This window comes from Vespa velutina, chromosome 1 (assembly GCF_912470025.1).
Source record: "Vespa velutina chromosome 1, iVesVel2.1, whole genome shotgun sequence".
Classification (NCBI taxonomy): Eukaryota; Metazoa; Arthropoda; class Insecta; order Hymenoptera; family Vespidae; genus Vespa; species Vespa velutina.
In genome coordinates, this window is record NC_062188.1 from 19331503 (window position 1) to 19349333 (window position 17831).

Genomic DNA, 17831 nt, shown 5'->3' on the forward strand with positions numbered 1-17831 from the left:
AAAATTAACTTCTTTCGACATTTCGTGTGTCATCGTTTAAAGATAATGAAGTTTTGTTGTCGCTTGTCTTTGATATATTTGGAAAATATCGAAGAAAGTTACAAGAGAATGAGACCTTCGATCTTTCACAAAGTCCACGTTGCATTCACTTCCGATCAGTGATTTCGAAACGACATCGTCTTCCTCGAGGTTGGCGACAAGTTTGCGAGAGAAAGAGAAAGAGATAGAGATAGAGATAGAGAGATAAATATAAAGAGAGAGAGCGAGAGAGACTGAGAGAAGGAACATGCTAGTCGCCATTGAGAGTTTCCTTCATTTCTTTCGCGGATCCTTCATTCGTCGATCGGCAAAAGCAGGAGCTCGATCGATTGAGCACCCCTGACCGCACCTGAATAGATACATTGTGCCGGGGCTGCCTATTGACGGGCGATTGTTCTCTCAACAATAACAACAATATCTGAATAGTCGTCGTGCACATCTCTCGCGCGCTGTGCACGCACCTACGCGCTCACGTTCACGCGTTTTCAAACGCACGCCTGTATAGTGCGCGAGCGCACGATCTGTCTCTCTCTCTCTCTCTCTTTTTCTTTCTCTCTCTCTCTCTTTCTTTCTTTCTTTCTTTCTCTTTCTCTCTAATAAAGGACCTTTCATACCGAAAGGACTCGTCTCTAAACCTTCATCGAATGTGATCAAGCGCATGCAAGAATTCACAATTTTTATTAAGAACACATCCCTCTGAGTGGCTTCAGATTTATGGTATCTATGGTATGACATATGTTTCCAATATTTTATAAGACTTAGGGCGAGGGTTTTATGATGATTCGATTTTCACGGTTATTCTTTTAAATGATTTGTTTTTTTTTCTCTTTTTTTTTTTTTTTTTTTTTAAGGATGATCCCTTTTTCTTTCGGATTATTATTGTCATCGATCTTTTCGAATTCTACAAATGTCTTGAAATTTTTATCATTTCGTGATCAAAACAATTCATTTTTCTTTCTTTCTTTCTTTCTTTCTTTCTTTCTATCTCTTTTCTTTTTTTCCAAATCTTTTTACGATCGTATAAATTCGAAGTTCAATTTTCGACAGAGATAATCTGATATTTTCAAAAATTAGTACTACATTTGGTATTATTGTTGTTATTATTATTTATTGTAATATCATGAACAATAGTCAAATTAATTTGTGATGCGCATTGTCATTAATACATACTACGTATTATAGAAAATATATTACATACAATGGATATGCTTGTAAAGTGTATCGTGTTTAATGTTTACGGTGTACTTCACGTTGGTACGAATTTAACGTGAAGTAAAAAAATTTTAATTGATCTAATCAGAATTAATCTAGTCTTTCTATTTGCGATTAACTTTTTAAAAATTATTGCCAAAATTGTAGGATACAGAGGAAATAAAAAATAATTGTTATCAATCTTTTATGACCGAATTCTAATAGATTAATAACATATGAATGACAGAATTGAAAATATTGAAATTATAATGGATAAAAAGTGATATTGCAATAGTATAATGATAAAAAAGGATAATGAAATAAAAAGTTTATATCGCGTAATAAGAGAAACAAACACTGAAGAAGAAAAGAATCGAAATTACAATTATAAAAATGAATTTATAATTAAATCGAACGTTCGATTAAATTTTTACTAATAAAAAATTATTCTTCAACGACTTTTTCACTTAAATTCTCTATAAGACGCATCACGATATAGCATTACGTAGTATCACATTTACTAATAAGTGTATCCACACTTATGTTATCTTTTCGATAATTAATATACATCAGAATGATTTAATATATTAGAGCAATTTAATTATTTCTTTTAATCTTTACTACGTAAATCCTACGTTGTAAGTCCACGTTGTAAGTCTACGTTTTCATGCGGAATTTCTTTTTTTCTGGTTTTTTTCCTGTCTTTTTTTTTTTTGTTTTTTTTTTTTGTTTTTTTTTCTCTCTTTATGAAGTATCGAATTCATCGATATGCCTATTGACACGTTTTAATTAATCCTAATCATTAATCCTATCATTATGTACAATATACAATATGTTATTTATTTTACAAGATGAATTGAAAGTTCGTGGCGAAAGTTCTTTAATAATTTTTAAAATCGTTTAATATTTTTCAAAACATTTTAGTCTAATAATGATAAACAATTTTTAAGGAATTTAAAAATTGTAACAAATTAATCGACAAAGTTTCAGAAAAAATTAATTGATTTTGAAAAATATTTAAGAACTTCACCTATGAACTTTTGATCCATCCTGTAAAACTTACAAAATATCTTATTCCTAAACGCGATTAATCTTATTCTAATTATCTAATTTATCCTCTCTTTTATTCATTTGTATATATTACTGGTCTAGTTTTAAACTACAATTTTTATTTTTTTTTATTTTATTTTATTTTATTTTTTTTTTTTTTTTTTTTTTTTTTTTTTTTTTTTTTTTTTTTTGTTTAAATCACGATTATAAGACCTTAATCTTTACAATGTAACTGCTAATAAACAGTTTACATTGTAAAACTACGTTTATCTTTGATTGTTGCTGTAAATATCGGATATTTAGTTTCTAATTACTTATTATAAAAACAAAACAAAAATATTTACTTAAACCTATTCCATTATTATAATTCGATTTTCATAACGTTCGTGGAATTAATTTTTTTCACGTTATAATCTAATAATCGCATAAACGAATTCAGTCTCGTTTCTCTCTTTAATCATTATCTTACAATTAATCAGAGGTTGCTTGTATTATTGACTAGATCTTCTGACTAGATCCTTTGAACATTTATGACTAGATCAGTAGATTATAACAATAAGCGTATTGATTCTTAATTTTATAATAAATACTACGATGTGGATTAAAGTTTCATAAATTGACCTAAAATATATAGATGATTTTAGATATTAATTATTCTTTTCTTTCAAAACTTTTCGACTTATTTTATCTTTGTTCGTAAAAAGTCTTAAATAAAGTTAAAAAGTCCTTAGAAAAGAGTAAAAATAATATTTAAGATCATCTAGAAATATTTGATCTGTAAAGTAATCTTTGATCCATCTTGCAGAATTTAAAAATATTTTACTTCTATTAATTTACAAAGCAAAGAGAATGCAGAATTTATATTATATATTATGTCAAAGGCAATATTGTAGAATTCGATATATATATATATATATATATATATATATATATATATATATATATTACAATTATTTTAATTAATAAATATTTTCAAATGAAATAGTAATATTCTATTAATATTTAAGCACCCGGCTATATATATTTTCGGAAGAATGTTTAATTGCAAAACAAATAAAAATATTAAAAAACTATTTTATATTCGAAAAAATAACTATGATTGTTATATGTAAATTCAGGCTATTGTCATGAAAATGTTATAATATCAAAAATTAATGACATTTCGTAAAATATTCTGTAATTGTTGTATTTTATTGTCGGGTGTTAATTATATACGAATAATTACTATCTTATGATTAATTTTTTGCGGCCCATACCCGACTCCGTATAAATTTATAGATTGATAGATGTTTATAAAGCGTTTGTATATATATATATATATATATATATATGTATAATTTTATTTCATAAGAAATATTTAATTTTATTTCATTTGAAATATTATTATTCGTATGAGAACGATATGGAAAATCTAACTTCAAATATATGTACGAATATATTATAAATAATTTACTTCAATATTTTGGATTTAATTTTGGGATAGATATTTCTAATCGTATTATATGCATTTGAGATTAATTCGTAAAACTTTTACAAATTGTAAAAAATTTTACAACTTTGAAATCAATATATCAATATATTCGTATATTATAGATTTAAGATTATTTTTTTTTTTTTTTTTTTTTTTTTTTTTTTAAATCCATTTATGTGTTATTTCATTGGTTTGACTTAACTATTAGCTAAATTTAATAGTTAACTTTTTTTTGGAGTTGGTCGCCGCCTTAGAATTTGCCATAATTATTTTCTCTTTTTGTATACGATTGACGAGTATATAAACCAATAACATTCTGTTTCAAGTTTATTTTATAACATAAAACAATATATCAGAAAGTAAAAGTTTACTACGTCTGTCGTATAACAAAATGACAAAATGACAAAATCCTTTTTTTTTTAATAGTTTTTTTTTTGTTTCTTTTTTTTTTTTTTTAAAGCAATTGTTCTTTGATGTCGTTGTGTCATACTATTGATAATATTTAACTTATTTCATTGGCGATTGTGTGATAGATCGGAATAGTATTAAAAACAGGAAGAAAGTGATAATTCAGAGAAGCCGCAGTCTGAGCATTTTTTCTGTGGAAAGAAAAATCGAAAAAAATTGAGATTAAAAGTTATCGAGAGAAATTGGAAATATTTTTTCGTTGCTACATGTTTTTAATTTTGATGCGTTCACCTTTCTTTTTTTTCTTTTTTTTTTTTTTTTTTTTTTTTTTTTTTTTTTTTCTTTTGCCTTTCTTTAATACACAGGATGTTGTTCATAAATGATTACCCTGATTAAAATATATTATAATTCTTTATTGCATATTTGTAATGAAACAAAAATTTATACATCAGTGACATATTACACATAAAGTTTCTAATCGTAAAAGTAATATTTCGACATGTTATTTACATCGGTAAAATATTATAAATTGATTAAATTAGGATAATCATTTATGAACACTTTATATAAATATATAAATATATAGATATATAGGTATATAGATATATAGATGTATAGGGGGAGGGATTATATTTATATATATATACATACATATATACATACATACATATATATATATATATATATATATATATATATATATACACATATATATACATATATCGGAGGGCATACATATAACTATATATATTTCTATATATATATATTTATATCTACATCTACATCTACCTATATATCTATATATATATAAACTATATTATATATATTCAACTATATAATATATGTGTGTATATATATAGTTTCTGCAATATGTGTGATCTTCGAGAGAATGCGAAGTTGTTATTAAAATTGTAAACGATCGACAAAGTTGACTGCAAGTTTTTTATAACCTCTTCACATTTTTCAAATATATTGAGAGAGAGAGAGAGAAAGAGAAAGAGAGAGAGAGAGAGAGAGAGAGAAAGAGAAAGAGAGAGAGAGAGAGAGAGAGAAAAGAAAAAAGAAACAAAAAGGAAGAAACTTTGAATCATTGAACGCTCATCACAAAATGCAGAATTATTTGTCGAAGCGATGTCGTCGAGTTTACGATAAAATTAAAGAAGCTCGAAGTACGAATTTCAAAAGAAAATTGTCAAAATTATGTGAACAATAATCTTTTGAAATATCGAGTAATTTAATTAACGATTTGACAACAATGATTTTATCTTTTAGAGTATAATGGAAATCAAGATGATATTAAATGGTTTATCTTCGTCAACGAACGTTGATAAAAATGTTGTAAAATTTCCGTACAAATTGACATCTAAGATCATTCAATTCCCTTACGTACATTATTGGGGAAAATATTGGCTCGTTAAGTGTAGTACCATCACGATGTTTATCTTGATGCTTGCATTTTACAACCTTCATAAATTGAAAAAGTCCGAGAATTTAGAATGGCCATATAAAAATCTAAGAAACGAGATCGACGAAAAGCCAAAGATTTAGAACAACAAATTATAAATTTAAGAAGAAGAATGGAAGAAAAGAAGAGAAAAAAAAAAAAAGAAGAAAAAAAAAAAGACGGAAAAGAAAATATCTTATTCGACCGAGATTCAAGCGAGACATTGACGGTATAAATTCAACGATATTTCTGTATACTTTTGAAACCTTGAAAGTTTCGAAACAATGTGATATTAGAGGTCACAACATTCCAAGGTGAAAACATGAGAAACAGTAATATTAAAATGAACGTTTAATTATACGAATGTAAATAATATAATTTCGAAAACGTAACTTTCTCAATCTAGGAAAACAACTTTTTGATATAAAGACAAATACTTCGTTCGCGATAAAATATTTTGTATATAAACTTTTCATCGTAATTAAATGTAAAAAAAGAAAGAGGAAAAAAGAAATAAGAAAGAAAGAAAGAGATTATAATTATGTTTACCATTGGATATTCTTCAGTCAGTGCTTTTTCGCTTAAAAGATGATAATTCGAGTTATTGTCCGTGACATTATTATGGTTGCAAGTATATGGGATCAATAGTCGCCAGGATGGTTCTCGCATATTTGCACCTAAGTTTAATATGTCTCGCCCGCAATAGATTACTTTACATGGAACATTTATCTGAAAGGATTGACGGAAGAATTATCAAAGTGATTTTTTTCTTTTCTTTTCTTTTTCTTTTTTTTTTATTTTTTTTTTTTTTTAGTTTTCAATTAACTGTCGAATTAGCAATGATATTAATTATACTTACTACTTCTATGTCATTTAATCTATCGCCTTGTCCCGAATCTTCTGTGGAAGTAGCAAGTGATGAAGGCGCTGTAGAATTGGGATTATTCAATATAAAATCAGGTTCCAGAGAAGGAGTGAGACTACTAATGCCACTGGATTCACTTCCAATACTGGGTGATATAGGTCCAATCCCATTTAATGTTCTTAAACCTTGTTCATATAGTATTCTCATTCCTAGTGCGTAAAAATGTTCGGCTTCTATTCCGGATAATGGTAATGCTAAACTTAATGCCATTTTATTTCTTTTTCTTTTTCTTTTTTTTTTTTTTTATATAAATATTTGTGTAAATTCCTTTTAATATATTGCTTCTTTATATGTCGTTTTTGTATATATCGCTTCTGTAATATTTTCCTAGAAAATTATTCACACCTTTGTAATATCGTATATACATATAATAATTCGTATATCGATCGTAAACAAATTATATTCGTATAAAAATTAAGTTCCTGTCGTATTTCATTTTAAAATGGTCGTCGCCACAATTATTATTATGAAATTTGAATTCGTTTTAATTGATTTTAATCGTAAAATAGATCTTCCTTTTTTTTTTTTTTGTATTACAAGAAATAAGATTATAAAATTTACCTGTAACTAAAATTTGTTCTTTTCAGATATATCACACTTTCGTTATGATATCGCCAAATTTAATAATATATTTTACAATGGTCCTAACTGTTACGATATCAATCAACAACTGAAGCATATTATAAACTCAAAGTATCCTCTTTTCTTCATCAGTTAATTCTAATGTCACCTTGGACTTTGACAAATGTAGATAAACATGACCTTAAATGATCAGTATTGAAATTTCAAGTATGAAAAAGAAACCTATGTCTGTGGAATTAGGTATGAAAGTATTTAGAAAAAATATAACGGATATATTCAATTAGATTTTCGTTCTATTCGATTTATAATTTTGGCTTTCATATATTTATATATAATATATATAACACACATTATTTATATATAAATTATGACTTTTGGAACATTCGAATATATATATATATATATATAAATTTTGTTATATGTAACATATTGTATATCATATAATAAAGTTATATATTATGTCCAAGTTTGTTATGTTATTGATGTTTTAAAATCTAAATTAATGACATTGAAAATATTAATATTGTGTATCGAACAAAATTTGTCGATTTCATTTGTAAAAATATTTTTAAATTAAAAAATTTTAATTTAAAAATATTTCTTATTTATATTTGTTTATTTTAGTATAAATTTATTTGACATTACCGACCGTTGATACACTTCTTCACCGACATTAAAGTGTTCTGTTATATCGACTGCTGTCATATAGTTTTAAGATGTGATACAATTCAATATATTCTTTTTATAGTAATGTTTCACTTCATTTTACATATTATATTTAGATAAAGTTAAATTGATTCGCTATCAAATTTCATTTAATTATCTTTATCATTCTTTTATTCCACGTTATCCCCAATTTCAATTGTTGGTAATTGCAGTTTCCTACATGATCTACAGTTAGGAATTCATCCATGTTGATAAGAAGTGATCTAACATACCGACCATTTCGATATCAGTCTTGTTTCTGCTTTTGTCCGCTAGACGATCATTGACTCGATCGTCGAACAAGAACACAAGTATTTACGTTTAAATAATTATTAATTTAAATATTTTCTTTTACCTCTAATAATTTGAATGGACATAAAATATTACATGAAATCTTTGGATGGTCTAAAAAATAGAAGTATCATAAATATAGTTTTTTAAGATTAAAATCTATGATATTGTTATTAAATGAATAAAAATTGAATAGATCCTACCATGGATAGGATTTAAAAGTTTCATGAATTGTTTCATACGTTTGAATGAATTATAAAATATTTATAATGATAATTGATTTGCCATTATAAATTGAATTTAACTTTAATTTAGTTTTTAATTCAAAACATATGAAAGAATAATAACTCTACGAAATTAAATAGAGCAAGGATCATAATTATAATTCATTGATTAAATTCAAATTACACTTGCGCAATGTCCTAAATAATAAATTCATATATTATTTAGCATTCGCTACAACTCAATCTCAGGCTAAAATTACAATATTCCAGTAAACTTTGATGAAGTTTTTCATGTATCGTATATCGTAAATAACGATATAGTAAAAAGAAAACTGTAGTATCTCCTTCAACGATATAATACAAGAAGAGCATGGTCGCGTATAACGGGTGTTTGATTCGTAATGGTGACATCGTGCGAAGCGAGGTACACGGTGGCCCTGGCAACGCACATGCGCCCTTCTTCGACTCTCTTGCCTCTCCTATTCCTCTCTCCGGATGGTTGAGGATTGGCTCGGAGTAACACCCCCTCATAATGGGTTCACCCGTCTGAACGAAGCTCGTGGGAGAAGAGGATAGACACACATATACACATTTATACATACGAATATCTATATGTCGGTATATATATATATATATATATATATATATATACATACATATATGTCTATATGTCTCTATGGATATCAGTACATACTTATTACATAGAGTAAGAGAGTAAGAGAGTACGATGAAAGAAGAGAAAGCTGCGGTTTCGGCTTAGAGAGAGAGAGAGAGAGAGAGAGAGAGAGAGAGAGCGGGAGAGAAAGAAAGAGAGAGAGAGAGAGAGAGAGAGAGAGAGAGAGAGAAGGAAAAAGAGGGTCAGAGCAGAGCCAAAAGAGAGATAGAGAGTGAGAACGTAGAGCGAGCCAGCGAAGGGAGAGGTGAGAGGGAAGAAGGCAACGGAAGCCATATTGATTTCCCTATGTTTCCCCGTGTTGTTACTATAGTGCCCGGTGAGGGCGCGAGGAGACGGCAGGCTCCCTCCGTCATCCACCCTCTGCCACCCTCTGATATCGCCATCCTCTGCGAGTTTATACTCTCTTTCTCTCTCTCTCTCTCTCTCTCTCTCTCTCTCTCGTAGGCACACGCCGAGATACTCCGTTCTCTCCTCTCTTCCGGCTCATTCGCAAACTTTCCTATCCATTTTTTTCCCCCTTCATCTTCCTTCTCCTTCCCTTTTCATTCCTTCCGTTCTCTACCGTCATCGATACGCAACCATCGACTATTTTCAAACGTTCTCTGTGAGCTAAAACTGCAATTCCATTTCACCTCTTTTCTATCATCAACTAACTTACACCATCGATATTTAACCTAATTCGATCTATACATTTGATTAACCCAATTTCAATGATATACTATTTTTAAAGAACAAATATAAAATATTATTCAAATACAATTTATTTGTATCGCATTTATTCAATATAATTTTTATTGGTCATTATTATTTATTAAAATGTATTTGACACGAAATATATGGACAGTATTTGATAATGAAATATTATAACTAAATTGTAATGTAACACGAAGGGAGATAGTTTGACCATGTGAGAGAGCTTAGTTTTCATGGAAAATGCCAACTACGATCAGGAACACCTGGGTGGTCCGTACACGATATCAGCTGCGTCTTTTCCCAGATAGAGAGAGAGAGAGAGAGAGAGAGAGAGAGAGAGAGAGAGAGAGAGAGAGAGAGAGAGAGAGAGAGAGAGAGAGAGAGAAAGAGAGAGGGAAGGAGAGAGACAGAGTGAAAGATAGATAGAGAGAGAGAGAGAGAGAGAGAGAGAGAGAGAGAGAGAAAGAGAGAGATAGACGTTTCACTTTTGCTCCTTGTCTTCTCGTTCATCTCTCTTTCTCTTTCTCGTTCTACTCTCTTATCCTACGAGAAGTGGGAGGGATAGTGAACCATGTGGTTGTTACCTAGTGATGCATGGCTCGGTAATAGCTACAATACAAGCAGCTTACAAGAGGGGTTCCACTTCCATTCCGCGCTCGCCGACTTGAGATTTATTGCCACGGGGCGGATTGCGGATTCCCAGATTCCCCGGTTTGCCCTTATAAATGACTCCTATTAATTGACCATGATGCCAGAGAAGGAAAAGACAATACGAGAAACGGAACAATACCTATTCATTGTTTTAGTTTTATTTGCTTTCCTTTTTTTCTATTTTCCTTCTATTTGGTTAAAATGTTTCCTCCTTGAAATAATTTCAATTTCGTTTGACAAATAGTTTCGATTAGATTTCTTTCTTTTTTCTTTCTTTTTTTTTTTCTTTTTTTTTCTTTTTTTATTAAACGATCCTATGAAATTAATCATTTTACGTATACTTGTTATTTATTTTATTTATTGTATTAAAATTGTCGACTATATATATATATATATATATATAATTTCTTTTTTCTTTTTTTCTTGAGACAATGCCATACAGATTGAAATTGTCAATCGTGGATTATGTTAATAAAAAAAGGGAAGATGAATATTTGATATCTTCTCTTCTTTTTGGCTCGTGCAGGAGGCACGTGTCGAGCACGCGCGAGAAACGCAACTAGACACACCCACCTCTCTCTTGCGCTCTAAGCCCCATAGCGGAACGAAGAACCCCATAAATGCGATCTCGGCGTCATTAAACGAGTGCTAATGCACTTAATAGCGAGCTCTCGTGCGTGCGTGCGTGCGTGCGTGAGAAAGAGAAAGTGGGTGGGAACGATGTGTCAAAACACGCTTGATTAGATCGACCTGACGTTGAAATAAATCATGCTAGTAAACCGGATTCTATTTCGACACGATTAACGCGTATTTGAACTCGTGTATTTTATGAAATATGACTGATTATTGGGGTTGAATTGTAGGTATATCGAAATATAATTCGAGAAATATTTTCAGATGGAGAAATATTTTTTTTTTGTTTTTTTTTTTTTTATTAAAACTGACAATAGTTCTCATTTTGTTTATGACGAAATAAGAATAATAAGAAACATTCGTTTGTATTTTTTTTTTTTTTTTTTTTTTTTTTTTTTTTTTTTTTTTTGTTAAGAGATCGAAAAGGAAATATTATTTAAAAGAGAACTAAAAAAGAAAATTTTTTTTTCGAATAAATATTATTTAACATCGTGTGATTAACATCGCGCGCGTGTGTGTGTGTGTGTGTGTGTGTGTGTGTATTCGGGGACGGGGGGCGGGGGGAGAAGTGCTGAGAGTATACATACGTTTCTAACGGGAATATATAAAATTTAATTCGACATAATATTTGCAAGTGCCGAGAACTACGGAGAATCTAAATTTATCACGTACGTTCCCATTTTCCACTTAACTCAGGAAATGACGTCGGTCCATTCTGAAAGGCGTTTCGGTTCGTGAAATTTATGTAAAATCATGCACACTGTTGCTCGCGGTAGCGCGCGATCCGACATATGTGGAGCAACGGGGGCATGGACGGAGGTTTAGTAGCCTCGGGAGCTCAACGGAGCGTAATAACGTAAGATTGAAGGTCGCAGGTAACGGGCCGTCTCTCTCTCTCTCTCTCTCTTTCATGTATCCTCATAACATGTAAAACACCAGAGTTACCGGATAATAACCGGGCAGCGACTGTGTTTGTAAACTCGAAAAGCATCCCTTCTTCGTGCGGGTAATCGTTGTATATCGTTGAGAGAGTTGAGAATGGGTTTAGTTGGGCCGACAGCAACGGACAGGATCGGATCTAGAGACATCACTGAAGGATTTCATGAGTTTATCAAGCGTAACTTACCCTCTTTTACGCGATCCTATGTAAATTCTACGTTTAAAGTCACAGAATGGTAAGCTTTTATTTCGAAGAAAAAAAAAAAAGAAAGAGAAACATCTTAAAAAATTTTGGGAATGAATTTAAAGACGTAATATTAATTATTAGTTAATGTAAGATTATAAAATGTAATAATAGATTTTTGTCGAGTATGAACAAAAACGTGAAAACACACATCCTTGTCAATTTTCCTCGTCCTTTGTATTTTTGAAGACTCGAAAAGTTCAGGTCTACGTCGCCGCATGGTCGATCGTTTCACTTTTCGCCGATCTGGAGACTGTTAAAATATTCAAATCGACATCTGGTGGCTTCGCTCGTGCAAACGAAACCAGCCCCGCTCCGTTAAGCCGGATCCCGCGTAAGTCAGGCGTGCTGAGATTCAAGAGCCTTGTTTCGTTGGATTGCCTGACTATATATCGTATGGGGATATAATATATATATATATATATATATATATATATACGTATATATACATATATATATATATATACGACGATCCAATTTGTATTAGTTTCTCAAAAAGAGAATGTACAAGTAATTTCAATTTCAACGAATTTATTTCACTAGCACATTTCTTAAGAAGACGAAAAAAAAAGAAAAAAAAGAAGAAGAAGAAGAAGAAGAAGAAGAAGGAATTAGAAAATTCATTTTCGTGGATGAACGATCAGAACTCGAGAAGGAACGGCGTGATTCCGAAAAAACGGTGCAGATTTAGTGGAAAGTAGTAGACGCGCGAGGTGAACGGAGGCGTGTAGGAGAAATCTCGGGGGAAGAGAAAAGGAGAGAGAGAGAGAGAGAGAGAGAGAGAGAGAGAGAGAGAGAGAGTGAGTGAGAGAGAGAGAAATGTAAATCTCTCGGAAGCTAGGGAGAAAAAGCTCTCTTTTAATCCACGGACCGGCTCCCTCCCGATAGACGAGGATTATGACGGCGTATCATATGGGGTCTCTCGAAAGTGAACGCGAAGTAGAGAGAACGAGCGATAGACGGAGTAAAAGAGTGAGAGAGAGAGAGAGAGAGAAGGTACGGAGAGTATGTGAAGAGTGAGAGGGCAGAAGTGGGGCTCCCGCGGTGCGGAGTACCACCAAATCCACCGCAAATGCTCTCGAGTACTTCTTCTTGGTCGGACGTGAGTGTAAGGGCGACCACGAGAGCACGTGCTACTTGAAATCAGTTGGGGACTTGCGAATGCTTCTCCGAACGTTGTCTGCTTCACGAAGATATTGAGAGAGAAAAGAGAGAGAAAAAGAGAGAGAGAGAAAGAGAGAGAGAAAGAGAAAGAGAAAGAGAGAATCACGAATGGTCAAACTAGCTAGCTAGCTAGCCAGTCAGCCAGCTAGCTAACTAACAGCTAGGTAACTTCGAAAAAGAGTATTCGTTCAACGCAATCCTCGACAAATCTCGAGTATCCCTATTAAAAGGTTGTACAAATCTACCGAAAAAAAAATTTCCTTCTTTTGTGAGGGTCCAAACTTTGTTTCCAAATAGATAGGTAAGAAATAGGCTAAATCGGTTTTTTCCTATTCGTTGGTCAATTTCGAGATATCTATGATATATATGTTTAAAACAGAAGACATACAAGAGCTTGCGGAGAGGACAGTCGGAGAACGTGGATCGTATGTATACTGGGAACATTTCACATAGGTAGAAATACGTCGTGTGGACACATAGAGAGAAAGAGAAAGAGAGAGAGAGAGAGGGGGAGGGGAGAGGGAGAGAGGGAAAGAGAGAGAGAGAGAGAGAGAGAGAGAAAGAGAGAAAACGTTCGTACATGAACAGTATATACGATATACGGTATATAGGTAGAGACAAGAGAGAGAGAGAGAGAGAGAGCATGGTGGAGGACGTATACACGCATCGGCGCGTATCGTAGTCCGCGCGCGAGAATCGAGGAGGGCCGAGGAGGGTCGACGAGGGGGTTTGCCGTTGGTTTGTAACAAAATCAATAGAGGGGTGGTGCGAGAAGCGCGAGGGTTGGAGGGTAGTGCGCGGGGGCGGCGGTCGCGCAAGCGCATTCGAAGGAAGACAAAACATCACCACCACCACCACTAGCAGCAGTACCGTTGCCAACCCCTACCAACGTAGCCCACACCACCACCACCACCCCTCGTAGTAGTATCCCCGTCGGCTACTCCCACCCGCTGGTTGAGGCGACGGACTGCAATGGAGAGCCTCCACCTCTTTACTCCTCCTCCTGCCACCTCCTCCCACGCGTCTACGTAGCCCACTATAACTCCGTCTCTCTCTCCATATATATATCTTTCTCTCTCTCTCTTTCTCTCTCACTATCTCGAATTCTAGGGTGGCTATATCCTCCGAGTGAAAGCTGCTGCCATCATGGAGCACGGCGGTGAAACGCCGAACCAAATCATTTTCGAAGCGAACGCTTCTCGATCGACCTTCTTCTTCTCTTTTCTCAACATCTTTGGATTTCTTCGATCTCCTCTTCCTCTTCTTCTTCTCTCTCTCTCTCTCTCTCTCTTTATCTATCTCTTTCTTATCGTTTTACCATCTTCTTAAATTCTTGAAAAAAGAAGCAAGAAGAATTTTCTTTTCATAGAAAATACCAACAATGATACTAGCTTTGATCTCGTAATATAAACCATAAGGCAAGTTTTCGATTGATTTTTCCATAAGTTATCTTGGAGATTTCGATTTGTTTAAGTCAATCTTGAAAGATAATGATAATAATAATAATAATATTAATAATAACAATATTAATAATAATAATAATAATAACAATAATAGTAGTAATGTCTCTCAAAGAAATAGAAAGAAGAGGGTTGTCTCTCTCTCTCTCTCGTTTCGTCTCGTCTCGTCGTCGGAGTACTAATAAAGTGCCATTCTTCCGCCACTCGTTCTATCTCTCACCCTTCTCGTTCGAGAGATTCGCTCGACAGACGCATATTGTTACGAACGCGTAACCGCGCGAGACCGTGTCGTGGGCCACGGCAATGTGACGCGTGCAGCACGACGCATCCATTATTTCACGCAGGGGCGTCGAAAACGTATTTACCGTTAGTCGCTGGGACAAATGCCTTGATTTGTACCGAAAGTCAGTCGAAGGGGGAGAAAATCAAGGGTCGCGATAAAAGCATTAGCTGCCCGGCTAAGTGTTTTCCCAACTTGTCTTCCTTCTCGTCCACTTTCTCTTTCTTCTATTTTCTTTATTTCTCTCTCTCTCTCTCTCTCTCTCTCTCTCTCTCTTTTTTTCCTCTCTGATATCGACAGCTTCGCAAACGAACGACGACGCATTTCCTTTATTTCTCTTTCTTCCTTTTTTTTTTCTTTTTTTCTTTCTTTCCAAGATGAACTTCGAGTGGAGCATTCTTACGTTTTGAGATCAGTTAGCGCGTTACAATGCACTCTTTATATTTATTTTATTACAGGTGAACGGGGGTTGTTGGGAGAAGTTAGAGAGGGTGAGATTTTGTATTACGTATGTTATAATGATCTTCATAATAAAATGAGGAATATAAAGGAAGAACTAATTGTTATTCGCGTTCCTTCAATAGGTCGACGATCTCTAGAGACCGACGAAAACTAAAAGAGTCTACCTTTCGTTAATTAGTTCAAATATTGAATCGTACAAGTAAACAACTAGGTATACGTTTAACGGAGAAAGTTCATTGGCGAGACCGATTAATATTGATTCGTTCATTAAGTACAGTTAAATTATTTATTGCTTAATACGTCCCGTTAGATTTCAATCGGCGCGCTCGTAATTATTGATACGTAATTTCGTTCGATATAATTAGAACGTGGAGGAGGAGAAAAGGTTCGAGAGAAGGTCGAAAAGTTCGATTAAATGTAATTGGAATAAAACTTAAGTAAGTAGCTAAACGATTCGCATAATTAACTTTGTAAAGATCGAGAGAAGATCGAACGACGTCGGTGAAAATGCAAAGTGCCGTGGAGGAACAAAGGGAGCCGATTAGTGAAAGTGCGAGCGTGATAATGCGAATGAGGCGAATAGAAATAGATAAAAGTAAGTGAAAGAGAAAGGAAATAGAGATGTTGAAGTTCGGTGATAAAGAGAAAGAGGGGGAGACACAGATAGGGACCTCGTCGTCTGACAAAGGACGACAGAATCTCTTTGTTCTCGCGGCTCAACGGCTTCGCTCCGTGGCCGCGATGTTTTGTCAAGGTCACTCATTCACCCCCTTCGCCTGTTGCCCGTTTCATCCCTCTTTCGCGCTCTCGATGTCGCCGCCGCCTTTGCTGCGACTCCACGCGTTATACCCTTTTGTTCGAGGGAATATTCGAACGTACGGTATATATATATATATATATATATATATATATATATATATATATATATTTATTTATTTATTTATTTTTCTTTTTTCTTTTCTTTCTCTTCCTTTTTTTTCTTATTTTGTATTTGTTTTCTATTTTATTTTATTCTTTTCAGTTTTACTCTGTCGTTCCGTTGTAATTCGACGAAATATTTCTAAGCGTAATAATACGCTTATTAATTTCATCATTTAATTTTAATCTAATTCGAAGGCGAAGTACGACATTAGGGTAGGGGCGTATAAAGGAACCATCCGTGGTTTTTATTTTGTAAAATGAGCAGACGAGTATCGTCGGAGGCGGCAAAATATGCCATTCATCCTTGAATCGTCGAAAATGTGAAGTCGACTTTTCACTTAGAAAAGTGCTGCCGTAGTCCATCGCGTTGATGCTTACGCGTGGCGAGCTCGTTCCGGGGTCTCTCTTTGCTTTTGTATGCCGAGCGACTTTAGCCTTCGCGTATGAATGGAATTTTCAGAGACGTAGATATGTATGTGTATGTACTATATAGGGGGCGACGAAAGAGGGCCCCTCTCTTCACATCCTCGCTTGACTCCTCTTCTTCTTCTTCTTCTTCGTCCTCTTCCTCCTCCTCCTCCTCTTCCTCTTCCTCCTCCTCCTCTTCCTTCATCTCCTCTACTTCTTCTCTAGAGTTTGGCTTCTCTCTATGCGCCGGACCAACGCTCTCCATTGTCGGCTTGGACTCAATGGATGACGTGGGAGGGATAAGGCCAACAGGAGAACGGGGGGAGGAGGGGTGGGGGATTGTCGTTGTAGAACTGCAACCCCCGGTCACTTGAAAAGGAAATGAGCTGCCCTCTGCAGGACCTACCTCAACCGAAAAGAAGTCACTAGAACGACTACGCAGGGAAGAAACTCTTTTTCCTTCGACTGACCGACCGACGGCCGTTTCCGAATTTCTGTCTCGAAACATTTTCTTCTTTCACACTTCTCGATTTTCTAAGAACAAATTTATATTTATATATATGCTTAAAAATTATTCCTTATCATTTATGCAATTTTATCGAAATATTTTTTATATGAAAGAAATATATCGTCGTGATTTGATGTGGTTGGTCGGATATACAGAGAAAAGTGAGAGAGTAAAGACAAATGAATGTATGATGGAAATTGTTTTGTGAATTCCTTTGTCCCTCGTTGTCGTTTGATGTATCTCGTCCCTTTGCCCTCTTATAGTTGTTGGTTCTCCTTAAAACAAGACTGTGTTTATAAGCAAGACAAATATTGCCGGATTGTCTTGCGAATTGTGAGACGATGGCACGAACGGGTTCGATAAATGAACCTTTCTTTGATCTTTTCTTTACATTTTCCATGGTCGCGTGGCCAGACAAAAGGTTTAGAAGGGAGAACATGAAACGCTCAATGGAATAACGAA

The 17831-nt window shown here is 33.6% G+C and overlaps 2 protein-coding genes across 12 annotated transcripts in view; one reads left to right on the forward strand and one right to left on the reverse strand.

Moving 5' to 3' along the window:
- The window catches only part of LOC124956326 (transcription factor Sox-2-like), a 325693-nt gene that overhangs the window by 34494 nt on the left and 273368 nt on the right, over positions 1 to 17831 (forward strand). The window lies entirely within an intron of this gene.
- On the reverse strand, positions 4136 to 7241 carry LOC124956383. The gene is made up of 4 exons (XM_047512136.1): positions 7090 to 7241; positions 6463 to 6855; positions 6153 to 6332; positions 4136 to 4350 (listed from the first exon to the last, which is right to left on the reverse strand). The coding sequence occupies exons 2-4, from the start codon at positions 6736 to 6738 to the stop codon at positions 4297 to 4299; spliced, it is 510 nt and encodes a 169-aa protein (XP_047368092.1). The 5' UTR covers positions 6739 to 6855; positions 7090 to 7241; the 3' UTR covers positions 4136 to 4296.